We start from the raw sequence: 17,725 nt of genomic DNA on the forward strand, positions 1-17,725 counted from the left end.
TCACATAACGGAATGCAAAAAAGTCTTACAAAAATATTAGAACCGGAAAAATCTTCGATTGTTTTATATGAAAACAGACTATATTCACAATATTCCATTCATTGAATATTTATTAATCAAGTAACTACAACTTATTACTTTATTTGAACTTATTAGATAACAGGAATAATGCGGCTATTATACATAACATCATGTGCTTATAAAAGCACATGATGAATGAATGCACCAAAATACACAGCACTTTATATTAAATAAATGTTTGTTAAATGGTAGCCTAAAATATTCAACAATGGTTGATGCCGTTGGTGGTTTTAGTATAACATATTGTTTGCAATAGAAACTAGATATTTGTTGACTGATAACACACTACTTGATGTCGCGGACCTGTTGAAATACATTTGGATTATATCAAGGGTAAGCTTGCAACTGCGCTCAACAACATATTGCAAAGTAACGATAACGTCACTAGACGACAAAGGAACATTCCCTCTACGTTGATACTGCAAGAGGCGGGACTTGCACCCGGTAGCATAGAAACGAGGGTGTCTTTATCTAAAGGATATCCGACCTCTTCAATCCGCAGGATCCCTAGGCTGTATCCTATTCCCTGCGAATCGTATATTTAGCGTGTAATATATGAGAATCAACATATTACGAGGAATAAAAATTATAAAATCATTTCCTCGACCTTATTTTTGTAACAGGGCGACACTGGCCCGTGCCATATCCGTGACAAAACAGAGGTGTCGTTCGTTGAATATATTATTACAAGGTGAATAAGGACAAAATTCTCAGATATTTGGATCTTAAGAACCATTTTTGTTTGTTATTCGGTCATCTTATATTTCCATTCCAAGAATTTCCTCGGATCAATTTTGACAGCATTAATTTGCTATAAATAATACCTGTTCTATCTACAATAAATACTATAGCTGCCTACGTTGTTCAATGATGGTACACGGGGGTATAATATTACACCAGGTTTTAGACTAGCTTGCTTGTGCGACATGACTGTTCCAAAGTTATAAGGCAACAGGTCTAAATTGCGTTGATATTTTATAGCCAAATAAACTTTGAATTAAATGTCTGTAGGTGTGATTTTCTTTAAGAACATTAATAAATGATATACAAATAAATGAAACGATGGTATTATTTATAGATATTCCCTATCTTTTCATCATGAGGAAAATACAAGTAATTACAAGTTTACGCCACAACTTATATCGTATCGAAATAGCACACGAGAAGAGATATGAATCATAATCACCAGTCTGAGGAGCTGTGATCGAAACGTCAACCTCATTAACGACGAGTGAGCTTGTACACAGTTAGTAAGTAGCTTTTTGTAATGTCAATGCATGCTCAGATTTTCAAATGTACCTGCCTACCTACATGGTGTGAGGGGTGACCAATGCTTACTGTATATTCGCTAGCAATTTTTTTTATTTTAGTGTTAGATTTTTCCATATTTAGAAAACGTTATAATATAATAATAGTTTTTCTATTTAGATAGATTCTCCATATAGCTTCAAAATTTTTTAAAGAAAAATATCTGAAAATACGTGTTACTAACTGTCATACTAATGGGCGAGGGTGAGTCGTCTCCCGAATAGGGGATCGTTTTAGAAAATATTATTTAAAATCACTTTAAGTCCATACCCCATTTCAACATTCGCACGACCAAAATATCGAAGGTATCTTCATGCCAATTTCAATCTTAAACGAAAAGTAAATTCTAAGTAAATAATTTCAATTTGCAGAAAACATTACCGTGGGACAGGGATACAGCTGTCGAGGTAAACCTCAATAACCAATTTGATATTAAACCGAAAACCCCAAGTGGTCATTTTCGACGGCTACACCTTGCAGCCATTTGTACAAAAAAAATATGTTAAATGCCCAACTTGTTATCGTGTTGCTGTTTAAATATTGCAAGCTACATTTTATCAGTTTTATCTTTATACAACGACTTCTGTTATACTGGACACCTTCAATTACGCACCTTAGGCATAACCTACGTTTTAAAACGTTTATTAATACTTTAATAAGGAACATTTCAAACGTTAAAGTAGGTCCGTGTCTATTACGATTTCACGGGGAACGCGATTTGACAAAATTTTGCAATGAGCAGTAGCAGTAACTTAATTAAAAACACCGAATTAAATAATATACAGGCTACTATGTCGTCAAACTATTTTTGTTCTTCAGAACCAACCCCTAAGTCTCTCTTTTTTATTTTACCCATACAAATAAGCCGCGACCGGAGTCCCGGGACTGCTAGCACGAAATATCTATTGATATTTTACCATGCACTAATAAACATCTTTGTATTGTTGCGAATGTGTGCCAAGTTAAATAAGAAACATGAACCGTATCTATTCAATGAAGCCCGACTTAGTTCTGATTATTATTGTGTCCATTACGTCTAATTGTTGTTTCAACATCTATGCTTACTAAGCTAGCTTAATCCCTAGGAACTAGTCTTTGTCTAACATTCTGTATAATAATAATAAACATATACTGTAGTCTAGAAGAATCCCGGAAATCTGTAATAACGTTCTTGTTCAAGAGATTTCATTACATAAATATGTCAAGTATTTGTACAACACTGTATTTATTATCGACGTCAGCTCACGCGACATTTCACGGACGAGGACCGTAGTAAAAACGTAATGAATTTCAAAGAATTGTAACTCGTCGAAAATCGGCCTAAAGTAAATACACAAAAGAGGTACCTAAATAGATTTACGTAAAACCTACTGTTCGTTTGACAATATTTTCGCTCCATATCACTGTGATCCCGATTCCCGTAGGATAGATGTTCTTTATGCCAAACGTCGCGGTGAATAGCACTCGCATTTTATCTATCTGATTTTTTATATGGCATGTGTTTCCATTATGTTGTCGTAGAACACAAAAACGTACGTAAAGCCAGGTTGTTATTTTAACAAATCTATATTTTTTAAATTTAGAAATGTGTTTAAAATATTTCATTTGGATGGTAGAGTTAAGTAAACTAGGAAGTAATTAAGTAAATTCTCCTAAAGTATCTTTACGACTTTTTTAAGTATGCAGATAAGCGAATTAATGTAATGTTTTCGTAGATTCGTGACTCTGCTAGTTCTACGAGTTGTTCACACAGTGCTACGCAACGCAACCCACGTGCATTGTTTATTTATTCTAACGACGCCGTGTTTCATTTCGTACTAGTACCGCCATCTACTGATTTCATGCAGAATCTGGAAAAGTTATTTGACAAGGAGCGACACTGTGAATGCCTCCACAATTTTGGATTATCGTTGTTTACTAAAAAATAAACAGCTGATGATAACTTTTCAGCTTTTATATGTATTTTACTGTTTGCAAAATATAATGCTTTTAGTAGTTATAAATATTAGAAATTTTAATTTTGTACGCGCCGGAAATATTGATTCTGCCGGTACGAATTGCGCATGCCTGGGGGTTGAAGTGAACTTAGATAATAAAGGGCTGTGAGTTGCTTCATGTTAGATTTTTATATTTTTCTCTGTTTGAGCTTTATGGCAAAGTTTAAAGATCACTAAAATACAAAGTTTATTAAATGAGTGCTGTGGCATCGGCTAAAACATGGGAAATATTCAAGCGAACGAAAAGCAATCCAAAACGGGAAAGTCACCTGCAAAGGGTAAACATTTTATCAGAAACTTAAAAGGAAGGGACAGCAAGAAACATGGACGAAAGAAGAGCGATGCAAAACGAGACGCGATCGACAGAGAGTTTGATAAAACGCCAGATTCCGATATCAACGAGCCGATCGAAACATCAGATAACGATACGGTCGAGTGCGTGTTCAAAACATTGGCGCGGCAGGGGGAGGGCGCGGACTCGCCGAGCGTGCAGTCAGAGGTAACGGTGACCAGGTGCGAGCCGCGCGCCCAGCCGCGGTCACCGACCCGCGACCAGTCGCCCGCCGCCGTCGCTCCGCCGGCGCTCTCGCCCGCGAACGACTCCACCTCCGAGTCAGTGTTTACGGACCCGCTCACGCCGCTCGCCGTCGAGCTCAACCAGTGCTACTACTCCGCCGAGAGCGACAGCGCGCCCGACGACCTGCCGCGCACCCTCACGCCGTCCCTGCTGGATGCGCCCGCGCCGCGCTCGCCCCTCCCCCGCCTGCCCGCCATGACCGTCGACATGCCGCACGAGGATGCCGCCTCCTCGCTCTCCGCGGATGACATCGAAAAAGAAGAAAAAAATGACGTATTTGATGACAGCCCTGACAAAGCCGAGAATGAAAAGGTTATGGGCACTGTATTATCGGGGTTGTGTGGTGACCCGAGGGAGGAAAGGAATTTAGAGAGAAGCACACACGAGTGCAGCCATGATTTTCGCGACAACAGGCTGAAGGCTTCTACGGGACAGACATCTTTCACTATTTCAAAACATCGGAAAGTAGAGCTTCCTCCAGTGGAACCGTCTCTCACTTTACTAGATAACGGTCAGTTCTCGATTGAACCAATTATTTATAATTATGCTAAATCAGTGTACCTTTATGGCTTCTTGATTCTTTAAACTACAAAATATGACTTGGTACGTTTACATTAAGAAAATTTAGATATTGCTCATATTATTATATGAGCAATATCTAAATTTTCTTAACCATTTCTATTGAAGAGTTACTTAGAATAACAAATTTATAGCAAATTATAATGTAAAGAACTGTTCCAGAGCATAAATATATAATCTGAGTTAACTGATAAAGTATTTACGTAAGTTTATCTATTTGCGGCTTATCGGAAATCATCGCACAAATCAATCGTATCTCCGCACTCAGATACAGAGAGCCCCTTCAAGTACATATCTACAGAAATGGTACTGTTGGTACTCATTTATGGTATTTATGGCAACCTCTATTCTTCGAGTACCTGTTGCTGACATACAGTGCTTACTTTTCACAATGGTCGAACAAACCAGTTTGTTGATGTTTTCATGCAACCGAGTCCGTAGCAGACCGCATGCAGTCGATTTTCAGCTCTAATACAGGGAATTAACGTCGCTAGAGGCACTTGTGTAGGACTGCCATCAAACCAACTATACAACAATAATGTACCAACCTTATATAAGACAATCACCTGCTGCTCTTATAATGAAACTTGATTACCTCAAGAATGCGTAATCCTTAATGGATATACATCTATTTTAATATGAGCAATTTACTAAGTTTTTTGTATAATCTTAGTTTGCGTTTCTACCTTAAGATCTAATTATATTATTATTTTGAATGTACAAAGTTTACTTCGCACAGCTGCGTACCAAGTTATAACACAAATTATAATTCAAGTAAAAAACTTAGATACGAGAGCGGTGATGCGCAAAGCAAATGTAGTATAACATCATTCATGTTTTTTGCCTTTGAGAACCGACGTATTTACTAACAAAAGGTTCTTGATACCGTTTGAAGATTTTTTATGTAGCACTCAATGCTTCGAGTATAAATCTTACTTACACGGTTCTGAGCGGATATGTTATTTTCTTATCGTGCTTAGGTTCTGTACGGTACCTTTCTGCAGAGTTAACCATTCATGATGATAAGAATTCTAATAGTAGTAGTGTATTGTGTAACTTTTTTATATAAAATCTGCTAAAATACTCCACTGGTTTGCTGATACAATATTCGCACCTATTAATAATCTGGAGTATTGACAAAATCATACTTATTCTAATCGTAGTAAATCTATATTCTCGGTCAGATAGATATAAGATCTCAAAACCAACTTTTTTTTATCCCATTACTGTCCCACTGCATGGCAAGGGTCTCCTCCCAAACGAGGGGGAAGGGTTAGGCCTTGAGTCCACTTTCAGTTAAATTAGCAGGTCTTGCACATCAAAAATAACCCTTTATTTCTGCAGTTGTTTCAGAGAAAGACCGAAGACATTCGAGTGTCAGCGACACTCCCTTATCAGAGTCTAATGTCTTGAGAAAAGTGGCATCCCTCACCCTGGACAAGTTAACGGAATCGAAGGTGATTCGCCCCAAGTTTGTACCTGACAAGCTTGACTTCAAGCTCTACGAGAAGTTTGAAGGTAAATTAATTTATGTTCAATTAGATTATAGATTTTTCCTCATCGGTCTAAACTCGTTGAATTGTTTTCACGTTAAAAGCTGAAGCAGCTGTCTTTAAACTAAATACCTAAGCGGTTTGCTGAATTTTCTCCTGTCTGTCGAGTGGTCTATTTAAAATATCACAATTCGTCTTATAACGTAAAATATTTTAGGATTTCAGAGAAAAATCGCATAGTTAAATGAAATTAACCTAACAACGGAAAATCGTTTTCCAAAATTAGGTTTGTCATCCAAGAATTCACGTTTCTTCTGTACTTGAGCAGATTAAAGCGTCTTTGATTTATCTAAAACATTAGAATACAGAAGTACGTATGCAGTAGTAAAGATAATTAAACAATTCACACTTACCTAGTAAATATAATGATAAGATATTGATAGACAATATTTTGCAATTACGAAAAGTACAAAAATATCTACTAACGTCATCAGTCTATAGATATCACGGCGTTAACAGGTGAATGAACATCATGATAAGACTGTTATCTTTTGTTAACAAATAGTCCATAATGTCTTATCGGCGTTAATCATTAACCTTCGCTAAGATACTACCCATTAGTAACCAGTGTGCATACGTGACTATAGAGTGCTCCCATTATCTTTACCGGCAGCTATGCAACTGTCAACAAATCGTGTGAATTTCACCAACACTTCGGTAGCACAGTTCAATTATGTCACGTTTCTCAGTCAATTTCGTTCAAGGAAGAAAGGAGTACAGGATATTGGCAGTGTTTTACGTTTGCACAACGATGACTTCGCTTTGATGAGCGCAGGATTTGCTCCCAAAATAAAATTTCAACGAGCTGTATCAAAATGCTTTCCAAGCAATCGTGCTTTGGTGGTGTATGTGCCTCAAAAGAAGTTGACGATGAACGTCCCCAAGTCTCTACAGTGGTATCGTTTCGTGATGTTTGTGTTAAATAGAGAAAATCAGAAAATACAGATTGAGTGCGACATGAAAATGTCTGTCATAGAAGTAAATGTTTATTTCAAATGTGTGAAGGCAGTCGTGTGTACAATTAACACTTCAAAAGACTGCTATACGTCTAGAGGGAGTGTAAACAAAAGTAAGTTTAGTGTGTCATCAACCCTTATTTACTTACTTCGGTAAAGTACCTACATACAAAATATTGATTCAAGTACGTTGATGAGTTCAGTAGGTGTACTGTTACGTAAAGGTTATAATGATTAACTCCGATAAAGTTATGGATTTTCAATCGTGGTGCATATTTACTAGGATTTTAGCACCCGTTTTTATTGAACTTTACAATAATTATACATGCAAAAAAGAATATATTAGGCAAAAGTCTAGACCAGGATATTGTTATTACCTTTAAGCGCTTAATTATTGCAAAATACCGTACCCAGTAGCTAGATAATCATGATGAATAGGTACTTATTGGTAAGCACCACTTAAAAAGCACCTTCGCCACCGGTTGTGCGAATATAAATGAGAATTTTCCACAAAAACTTAATTGCTCTCGTTTGAAGCGGAAATTACACCCTTCATGCGTTCAATTTCCGGGACGAGACTACTCGTGACACAACATATCTTGTGTTAACCAAGTCATTTTTTCCGCTGTGTAGGTAACGACACATTGCTTTGTTTTCTAAAAGCATTTTTCATACGTCATCGGGTCCCGTTTTAATTAGGGATAAAAACGGTCTTTAATTTAGTATGCCAGTATACCTACTTCTATTAAATAAAAAACAGCTGCCTGGATAGCTCAGTGGTAGTAAGAGCGACGCGGCGACGGTAGCGATACCATGCTCAATCCCATCGTAAAAAAATATCTCTGAGTCTGAGACTTTTCAAGACTTACTAAGGGGTCCGCAACGCAACGCATTATTTTGAAGCTGTCAGCCATGCGTCCCTTTTCAGATCTTGCTATTGAATTGTCCAACCAAGTTATGCCTAAGAGTTATGAAATAGAAAGTGAGCTTGTGTAAGCAAACTAGGTACCACGCATTTAACTATTATTATGCCATGGAGCCAATGATTGGTCAGAAGGATACTAATTTTGACACTTTTTTTATGTTAAATTGAACTTTACTGAAGAGGTCAATCATTATCTCAACGACATTAAACCGTAAACCATACCTTCTTCATTTCGGTAGAAGACCGCTGTCCTTCAGGGTATAACAGGAACGGCTTAAGTTCATTTAATTATATCTTTAGATTTTTATTTTATTGACTTTAGTCGGATACACTATTAACTGAAGGCTTAAGTTAGCCAGATTGACTGTAATAAGCCGAGCGACATTAGTTAAAAAAACAAACGAATTTTGAAACTAATAACTTGTTGACATATTTTTAAATATAGATTGTGTACTGTTTAATTTAAGTGCTATTTATTTATTTGCTAGCACCTAAATACATAAATAAACGATTATCGACATATGTACATAATAAACATCAAAAGTTCCCGTCACGGCCATCACTAGCATCTAGTTTGCATCAGCTGTCAAACTTGTATGGTTAGTGGTACGCTTGTTTATTTTCCGAAAAACTTTCCAAATTGGTAAATTCTTGGTCATAAAAGCCTTTTGTTTCTGTCCACTTACAGGTCAGATGCTTCTAAACTGGTTTATATCATCAATAACGGAGAACAGCCACCTGAAAACGTTGTTGAGTGTCCAGGATCTAAGGAACCTTGGGGTACAGTATTGTACTCACCTCCTTGCTGCTGGCGTGCTTCGGCAAATATCTGACAAAGATGCACCTACAGAGAATATATTCAAGGTAAATACATTTACTTTTTGTATTAAAATAACACATTTGAAGAGTATCTATGTCCTTCAAACAAAAGTTGATTCATAACCAAACATGGATTATAGTGTTCTAGATTTAAAGTGCCAAATTACTAAATGACGACTTAACATCATAAAAAAAAAATTGTATGATTATATTCTCAGTTCAAGATTAAAACGAAAGTAGGTTTTGATTATTTTGGATTTTACAACTTGCATGTTTTTTTAATGACATAGCAACTAAATTCAAAACACATACCAACCTAATTAAGTGCAATCAGTGCAATTCATTAATTTAATCATATATACTATCAACAGTCCTAAAATAATTTCATAATAATTTCACATTTCAACTTAGTTTTGTTGCTAAACAAGTTTAGTTCTAGCTTTGTCATTTGATGATTTGAACTATATTATAGTTATTTGTGTGTTCAAACAAAATTGTGGAAAAGAAAAGATATTTGACATCATGAAAAGTTCATCAGTAGTCATGAAAATTTTTATTAACATAGTGGTTTTACATTTCAGCCAAATTTGATGTACTATTGGGCTCATATGGAGGTGCCAACACTTCAACCCGTAACGCCGGGCAGACTACACACGTCTGTCTGGCCGCCTGATAAGGATGCACACACATTCTTTGCACAGGACAACCAACGTGATCTAGAAAATAACAAATTCTTTAGCCAAAACAATAATGAAGAAATTAGTGACATCGATGAAGCAAAAGTAGTTATATCACAACTAAAGAAAAAACTTCAAGAGCTAGAATATCAACTTGAAAAATACAAAATAAACTCACAAATTGAATCACTCAATAAGAATTTAGAGAAACGACTGGATTCTATAAATGAATATAATTTAATAAAAAACAAATCAGAATTGATAAATAAAGAAGTGCAGACATCTAATTTTGCCAATGAAATAAATAAACTATCAAATAAAACTGTGATAAACATACCTGAATATGACCCTCTAAGAACAAATGTAAATATTGATAGAACATTAGACTTAAGTAGTTTAGACCATAAAAGTGAGATGGCTATTACAAATAAACCTGATGTAAGATCTGAAAAAATAGTAAATTATTGTAAGTTAAATAAAAGTAGAGATTGTAATAAAACATTTAGAAAAGACGAAATATCAGAGCTTAAAGATAATATTGAAGGAACAAAGAAGGCTCTCAGCCATTATACTCAAGGTTCAGAACCTACCAGTGTTTGTTCATCAGATGCCTCATTTCTCAGCACACATGGATCCACTGACTTTAGTACTCTTAGTGCAAAAATCTCCATGGATTTGATAAAAAATGAAGATACCACTTCGAAACGTGCTTCATTTCCAACCACTCAAGTCCTATACTTGGCAGCTGGTAAAATGCAAACCACATCAACGGAGGCTAGTCAATCATCACTGGGATTAAGTGGTGAATACAGTATTGGTAAAGCTTTAAGTGATGAAGATAATCAGATATCATCGACAGCACAGGAACAGGACTTAACTATATGTGAAACTAAGGATTCTCTCCCAGTAACAGATACATCTGTAGAAGATAATTCTGCACCAGTAGAACCAAAAATATCTAGTCAAAATGTAACTTGTCCACCTCCCCCACTACCCGGGATGCCTCCCCCTCCACCACCCATGCCAGGAACACCCTCACCTCCAGGTGTAGCACCTGACTTACAAATGACAGAATCATTACTTCATTCTCCTAAATCTGAAATGGATGTTTCAACATCTTCTAGGCCTGAGGCAGACTCATCTACACTTCAATCGTCTTCATTAGGTGTGTCTGATACAAAGTCGCCAGTGTCGCCTCCATCGCTTGATGCTGTAGCGACACCTGATTCTGGTCCACCACCATCACCAAAACACGAAGTGGGCCCTCCGCCTCCTCCTATGCCAGATATGTATGCGTCTCTAGAATTATCGTCGCCCACACCGTGCGCAGCTCCGCCTCCACCTCCAATGCCTGACCTAGGACCAGGTCCTCCGCCCCCACCAATGCCTGGCATGGATCCACTACCTCCTCCTTCGCCTGGAATGGGCCCCCCACCACCTCCGATGCCAGGTATGGGACCTCCCCCTCCTCCTATGCCCGGTATGGGACCTCCACCACCTCCAATGCCAGGCATGGGCCCACCTCCACCGCCTATGCCAGGTATGGGCCCACCTCCGCCCCCCATGCCTGGAATGGGCCCACCTCCGCCTCCCTTGCCTGGTGCAGGTCCACCACCTCCACCGTTACCGGGTATGGGTGCGCCACCTCCACCAAGTATGCCAGGAATGGTTCCACCGCCCCCTCCTCTATCAACTGGGCCTATTCCGTTTCCCGCACCGCCAGTTGGAGGGTGGAATGTACAAAGAGCAAGTAAGTTTCATAGATCACGATATTTAGTCATTTATTTAGTTTACTGTTGTTATAAAGAATTCTATTTTCAGCCTTAAGAAAAACTCCAGTCAAACCCGCCGCACCTATGAAACCTCTGTACTGGACGCGCATTTTAGCAGTTCCACCTCAACCAACGAATCAAGGGGAAGTACTCGCTAGCAACTTGAAGCCACTGTGGTTAGAAATAGAAGAAACGAAATTAGACAATATTGATGAATTCACAGATCTGTTCTCAAGACAAGTTGTAAAAGCACCTGTGAAGAAGAAAGTTGAAGTGAAGACAAAGATTCAACCGATCAAAATATTAGATAGCAAGAGATCACAGAATGTAGGCATACTTGCTCAAAGTTTACATGTAGAGTTCTCAGAGATTGAGAATGCTATTTATAATTTTGATACTTCTGTAGTGAGTTTAGAGGCACTACAACAAATTTATGAACTGGTAAGTAAACTTTACATGCACCATTGTTTCGTTATAAATTTAACCCATTAATGTCCCACTGCTGGGCAAGGGTCTCCTCCCGTAATGAGGGAGGGCTTAGGCCTTGAGTCCACCACGCTGGCCAAGTGCGGGTTGAGGACTTTGCATGCCCTCAATAAATGTATTAAACAAATTTTAGGCATGCAAAGTTTCCTCACGATGTTTTCCTTCACTGTTGGAGCATGTGATAATTATTTCTAATACACACATATTGTTTTCATTGTTTCGTTAATAAATCTTCAAATGTGATCATTTAATTTGAAAATTAATTCATTTATTTCAGCGTGCTACTGAGGAAGAGCTAGCTATGATAAAAGACCATTTACAACATAAGCCAGATGTACCATTAGACAGGCCTGAAGCGTTTCTCCACGACTTGTCGGGTATACCCAACTTCGCTGAGCGAATATCCTGTTTCATGTTCCAAGCTGAATTTGAAGACGCCGTTAGCACAACGATGCACAAGTTAGATAATTTGAAACATACCTGTGAGGTAAGCTAGTTTTTCTGTAGTTTGAATTCAAATCTTAGACCTATACTTTTGTTGCCCTAACTAAAATGTCAAAATTATACTAATCTGACTTCTTTTTTGGTATTTTCTTGCTTCATTTATTGTGTCAAGTACCGAAAGTTGTTCTTAGTTTGTGCTGTAGGTACTACGTCTAATGTCTTCTTCTTCGTCTTAAGTGTTTATTTCGTATTCCAGTTTCTAATGACGAGCGAGCCCTTGAAGAAATTATTTGCTATAATCTTAACTCTCGGCAACTATATGAACGGTGGGAACGGACAGCGGGGACAAGCCGACGGATTCGGTCTAGAGATATTATCCAAACTGAAAGATGTTAAGGTGGGTTCTTATATGATTAATTTGCCTGACGTAATATTACAGGTGGTTTTAATACAAAAGCAGGCCTACAGTAATCGTTTACATATTCATATTTAACTATTCAAAAAGAAAAAAAGGCTGGCTACACTGCCACTGACACCATGAGATCTACTAAAACTTTTTTCGCTTCATTCAGACCCATTCATGTTATCATACCGGGAACTTCGTTTAAGAGAACTAAAACATACTACTATATTAGTTTTATTGGATTCTAAAGTGTCGTTTTGTGTCGGCAGTCGAAGCAGTCGACAGTGACGTTGCTGCACTTCATCGTGCGCACGTACACGCGCGCGTGCGGCGGCGCGCTGGCGGGCTCGTGCGCGCTGCCCGTGCCCGAGCCCGGCGACGTGGCGCGCGCCGCCACGCTCGACTTCGCCGACGTCGCCGCCAGCCTCGCCGCGCTGCGCAATCAGCTCAACGGTACGTATCCGCTGTGATTATAACTCATTTGCGAGATCGTCTTTTAGTACAACTTATATGTTACTAGAAACTGTCATATTCTTTTTATATCCATTCGTTTCCCATTAACGTAAACTCGGTTTAGGAATTATAACATATTCATTCTAAATTCCAGGCTGCAAGGAAAAGATGAAGAGAGTAATAGAGAACGATGCTCAAGCACGAAGTGTCGGCGAGGAATCCCCAGCCGACGAGAACAAGCGAAGGCTAGAAGTGTTTAGAGAGAAGATGACCGCATTCCTAAACTCTGCCGAAGAGAAACTAAAGACTGAAAACGAAAACTTAGACGAGTGCCGTACGAAGTTCATAGCGACCGTTAAGTTCTACCAGTACTCACCGAAATGTGGCAAATTGGAAGACTGCGAACCGAAAGAATTTTTTTCACTGTGGACCTCATTTTGTAGCGATTTCAAGGATATATTTAAGAAGGAAGAACAAATTGCGATAAAGGAAAAGTAAGTGTCGATTTCTAACTTGTAATCTAATAACTATGTAATTAGTAATTTCTCAGGAATATAGTTTAATCAAATTTTCTTATTTCAGGTTAAAAGAAGCAAAGAAACTACAGGAAGAACGGAAACCTCTTACTCAGCCTAAAAAAGAAGGTGGCTTAAAAGCACGGCTGCAAAAATTGTCCAGTACTACTAGAAAATAATAATTCTTATGATTATACTCGCGCAGATATTGCCATGCCAATTTATTTTATCGCACAATGATTGCTATGTTGCATTCCAAGTAAGACATTCCATATTATACAGATTATCCTTTAAAGTTAAGGGAAACTAACAATACTATATTTGTATGTTATTTTTTATCGATGTAATTATTATTTTGTGATAATATGAGTCTCATGTGTGTACTGAGAAAGGCCTATCACTTAGCAGAGAAACTAATTATATTTTGTTTTTATATTTTTACTTTTAAAGAGCCCTCACGAATTTGTATGCTGCTTACCAGCTTTTTATAACTAATGTTCTAGCTAGCTATTCTGGCTTTTCAAGAAGTTACAATGAATTGGTATCTACTGCTAATAATACATAATCTTCCGTGATGTTAACATATTATGTTGTATCATATCAAGTACAAGAATGATGTACTTAAAATAATAATTTGAAAGAATCTAAAGTGTATTGAAAAACTATTGTAACTAGGTGTGTGTGTGGTAAGATTCTCCACTTGTTAAATATGTATTGGTACATGTGATTGTATCACTCAGAATATCATGTAATATCCCAGTATATAATTGTACCTGAAACACTGTTTTTTAATGCATTATGTTAATTTAAATAAATGCCTGAATTTGTGCATAAGTTATTCATCTAAAAATGGTGCTGTAACATTTGTTGTATGTAAATATTATTATTTAAAGAATATAAAACTCAAATGATATAAAATGTTTTATTACTTATAATCTAAACATTTTTCTTTCCATATTTTTTGGAATTTCTTGTCTACTTTTTTGTTTGTAATGACATTACATAGTTTGAGCAATATGTTTTTGAGAGCATGCCATTGCATAAGACTCAAGTGTTCTGTGAGAGCTCTGTTGTCACCATCATTTCTGTACCCTTCTTCCTTATTGATAAATTCTCTCAAAGAATCTGTATTAGTTACTTTTGTATGTGAGTGCTCATTAATTTCTGTTACAGTTTTTGTCTTTTCTGCAGCTTGTTTTGCAGCCTTCTTGGCAGCTTTCTTTTCTTTTTTTACATCATTAGGTTTTTTAGCAATGTTTTGTTGATTTACTTGAACTTCTTTGCTTTGAGTGTTCATCAGTACTTTGAAACTGTCCCTTGAAAGCATTTCACCTTTGTCTTTGTTGAAGCTTTCTCTAGATATAGCTTGACCTTGATCTATTTCAAGAGCTTTTCTGGATATAACTTCACCCTGTTCCATTTTGAAGCTTTCTCTACTCAATTTTTTACCAATGTCTAGTGTAATTGTCTCTGGTACACTAACTACAGGGACATTACTGTTTGATTTTTGTTCATCTAATTCTTCATCTGAATCGCTTTTATTAGTTTCATTCACAAAACTCAGTATATTGTCTAAAAGATCATTTTCATCATCATCAAGTAAACCATTCTCTGTGTCAGTCAAATGCTTTTGGTCCCAATCAAATCTGCCAAAGTTATCAATGTTCTTTAAGTCTAGCCATTCTCCTAGATCAACAGGTAATTCATAGTTGTCAGGTAAAAATGGTAGGCCCTTAAGTTCTAGTTTACTTAGATATGGATACAAGTTTGAGTACCAGGTGGTAGAATGCTGAACAAGCACTGAAGTCATGGACCACAATCGGCTCAGTAGACCATATGGCAACAAACTCATCCAGTGACTCTCACCTCTCTTTATCCTGTTCAAATAAAAGATTGATGCCTGTTTAGAACAAACACAGATCCTCAGCATTATCATGGAAAATGTTATCATTCTTAACAGAACATATTCCAACATTTGCCTAGTTGGTAAATACTTTTCATCCTCCGTTTCTGATGGAAGAGCCAATAGAAAATTTTCAACATCTTTCAAAAAGTTTAAAGTTAGATATTTCTTCAATGCTGTGTGAACCTTTTTAAAATTCCTGTACCCAATATCATTTCGAAATTTTCTATCATACTTGTAAAGAAATCTTGAGCATAAAGCACTTTCTTTGTGCAGCGGTGACTGCTTGGATAGCACTTTGAAGATATTGTTGCAAACATGTTTTAATAACGGGATGTCTATAAATGAAAAAAATATGTTGCGTCATTTCATAATATAGTATTAATTTTATTTAAAAAAATATATATTAAATAATTTATATCATTTACATACCAATTTTTGTTGCACATAAAAACATATTCACAGGAGGTGGCAAAATTGTAGAGCTGTTCCATGGCTTTAACATAATAGCAAATTACAAATTCGTTTTGTTTTGTTTCTAAAGTTGTATAAAAAATATTTTTGTATTTTACAATTCCAGTGGTTCAATTGAAAACATAACATAACCTCTCAATTACATTGGGTAATGTTTATCACGCTAATGTCAGATTGACATTATTGATTGCTTGCTGATAAATAATAGTGATGTATCGAAACGAAAATTAGTAATGAACTCGTTACCGCTAGGTTACTTAAAAAAAAGGTAGAACACTACTTAGAGCACTAGGCATTGTAAGAAAAAAAAAACCTAAACTAGCCTAGGTACGTTTTTTTATTGAATCAAGGCTGTTTAAGTTGCTTAATATAATGTGAGCGATGAGAAAACGTTTTAGAACTTTGACAGTTTATCAGTTTATCTTAATTAAGTTGGCAACACTAGTTTTGCTAAAGTTGTAAAAAAAAATTAAAAGTTTGCTATTGCAATATTTTCCGAACGTGACAAACCGGTACATTTTAGCGATAAGATAATTTTGTTAGCTTCTGTTTGTCATTTTAATTTACTTGTGTATTAGTGTTAACTTTAAACCAAATCTCTTTTTACCCACAGTATTTTCTAATTAGTCTTTTCAAAACTGCACAATGCCAAAAAATAAGAAGCAAGCAAGTTCCAGCAGTTCCGACAGCGATGATGGACCTGTTGATGTAAGTTAAATTACCGTATAAATCGATAGTATATTTGTATTACTTTTAATTTTCAGTGGTCAGTAATAGGTATCACTTTTTGTTCTGTTCAAGGAATGCAGACGTAACTGAAAATAGCTATTATTTATAGGTTGGCACAAGCGTGTTGAAAATTTCTAAGTAGGTACTAAATCTCCATGACGATATTTAATTTGAATGATTTCTGATGTTAATACATCGATACAATTATATTAATAGTGTTGACCAATTACAGTTACAGTTAGATACTGAGGTGAACTGTCCAATATGTTGGTCTATTTGTCTGACTACACCACTGCTTAGGATTAAAACTTAAATAGGTCATTTAGATTGTATGTACCTACTTATCTACAAAGCGTTTATTTTATTTTATTTACAGAGAAATCCTCCACCAGAGAAGAAAGCCAAAACTGCCAGCAGTAACAGGACTGATGATAAGGAACCAACTTGGGTTCTTCAGGGTAAAAAGTTAATCAAAGTAAGAGAGTTCAAAGGAAAGGTGTATGTAGATATAAGGGAGTTTTATGAAAAGAATGGTGAACTGTTACCAGGGAAGAAGGGAATCAGTATGACTCCTGAGCAATGGAGAAAGTTATTGTCACTGGGTGACGAAATTAATGAAACATTGAGTTCCTTGTGCTAAGAGCAAAATATATTGTTGTTTCTTTTAATAAAGCGTGTTTTCTTTGATTTTGATTGTTGTGTTTAATTTATACTCATTAGTAGAATTGGTTGGTAACATACACTGTATGTGTTGATCACATGACTGTTGCTGTTGCCAGAGGTTGTTTACTCACAACTCTCTTTTTTGCAGATTTTAGCATTACTAACTTTGAATTTATTAGAACTATTTAACAAATTAGGTAAGATAATTAGTATTCACTTGTAGTGTCATAATAATAACAATTGTAGTTGGAAGGGAAAATATTGAGGTACCTATTAATTTGCAGGCGCTTAGTAGACAGGAATGGTAGGTAATTTATCTAAAAGGAAAAACCTTATTTCCTGCTAAAATTTGTAAGCATCGTAACTAAAACCAAATAATTTCGGTGAATCTCATTTATAAATAAAAGTCAC

General features: G+C 36.5%; 3 protein-coding genes across 5 annotated transcripts; 2 read left to right on the forward strand and 1 right to left on the reverse strand.

The window, feature by feature from the left end:
• Positions 1-3,493: 3,493 nt before the first annotated feature.
• On the forward strand, positions 3,494-14,457 carry capu (formin protein cappuccino). 2 transcript variants are annotated; one of them, XM_076118089.1, is made up of 10 exons: positions 3,494-4,474; positions 5,887-6,060; positions 8,665-8,840; positions 9,377-11,222; positions 11,294-11,685; positions 12,008-12,217; positions 12,431-12,571; positions 12,847-13,030; positions 13,185-13,524; positions 13,613-14,457. In XM_076118089.1, the coding sequence occupies exons 1-10, from the start codon at positions 3,607-3,609 to the stop codon at positions 13,722-13,724; spliced, it is 4,443 nt and encodes a 1,480-aa protein (XP_075974204.1). In that variant the 5' UTR covers positions 3,494-3,606; the 3' UTR covers positions 13,725-14,457. The 2 variants fall into 2 exon arrangements, with proteins under 2 accessions (XP_075974204.1, XP_075974205.1); XM_076118090.1 differs by lacking the exons at positions 3,494-4,474; positions 5,887-6,060 and adding an exon at positions 6,698-7,164.
• Positions 14,458-14,459: 2 nt separating this feature from the next.
• LOC142975316 (uncharacterized) lies at positions 14,460-16,106 on the reverse strand. The gene is made up of 2 exons (XM_076118091.1): positions 15,881-16,106; positions 14,460-15,786 (listed from the first exon to the last, which is right to left on the reverse strand). The coding sequence occupies exons 1-2, from the start codon at positions 15,951-15,953 to the stop codon at positions 14,471-14,473; spliced, it is 1,389 nt and encodes a 462-aa protein (XP_075974206.1). The 5' UTR covers positions 15,954-16,106; the 3' UTR covers positions 14,460-14,470.
• A 254-nt stretch (positions 16,107-16,360) lies between these two features.
• Positions 16,361-17,344, forward strand: Ssb-c31a (single stranded-binding protein c31A). 2 transcript variants are annotated; one of them, XM_076118174.1, is made up of 3 exons: positions 16,361-16,434; positions 16,536-16,630; positions 17,028-17,344. In XM_076118174.1, the coding sequence occupies exons 2-3, from the start codon at positions 16,568-16,570 to the stop codon at positions 17,289-17,291; spliced, it is 327 nt and encodes a 108-aa protein (XP_075974289.1). In that variant the 5' UTR covers positions 16,361-16,434; positions 16,536-16,567; the 3' UTR covers positions 17,292-17,344. The 2 variants fall into 2 exon arrangements, with proteins under 2 accessions (XP_075974289.1, XP_075974290.1); XM_076118175.1 differs by lacking the exon at positions 16,361-16,434 and adding an exon at positions 16,438-16,460.
• The last annotated feature ends 381 nt before the right edge of the window (positions 17,345-17,725 follow it).

Source organism: Anticarsia gemmatalis, chromosome 9 (genome assembly GCF_050436995.1).
Source record: "Anticarsia gemmatalis isolate Benzon Research Colony breed Stoneville strain chromosome 9, ilAntGemm2 primary, whole genome shotgun sequence".
NCBI classification, from domain to species: domain Eukaryota; kingdom Metazoa; phylum Arthropoda; class Insecta; order Lepidoptera; family Erebidae; genus Anticarsia; species Anticarsia gemmatalis.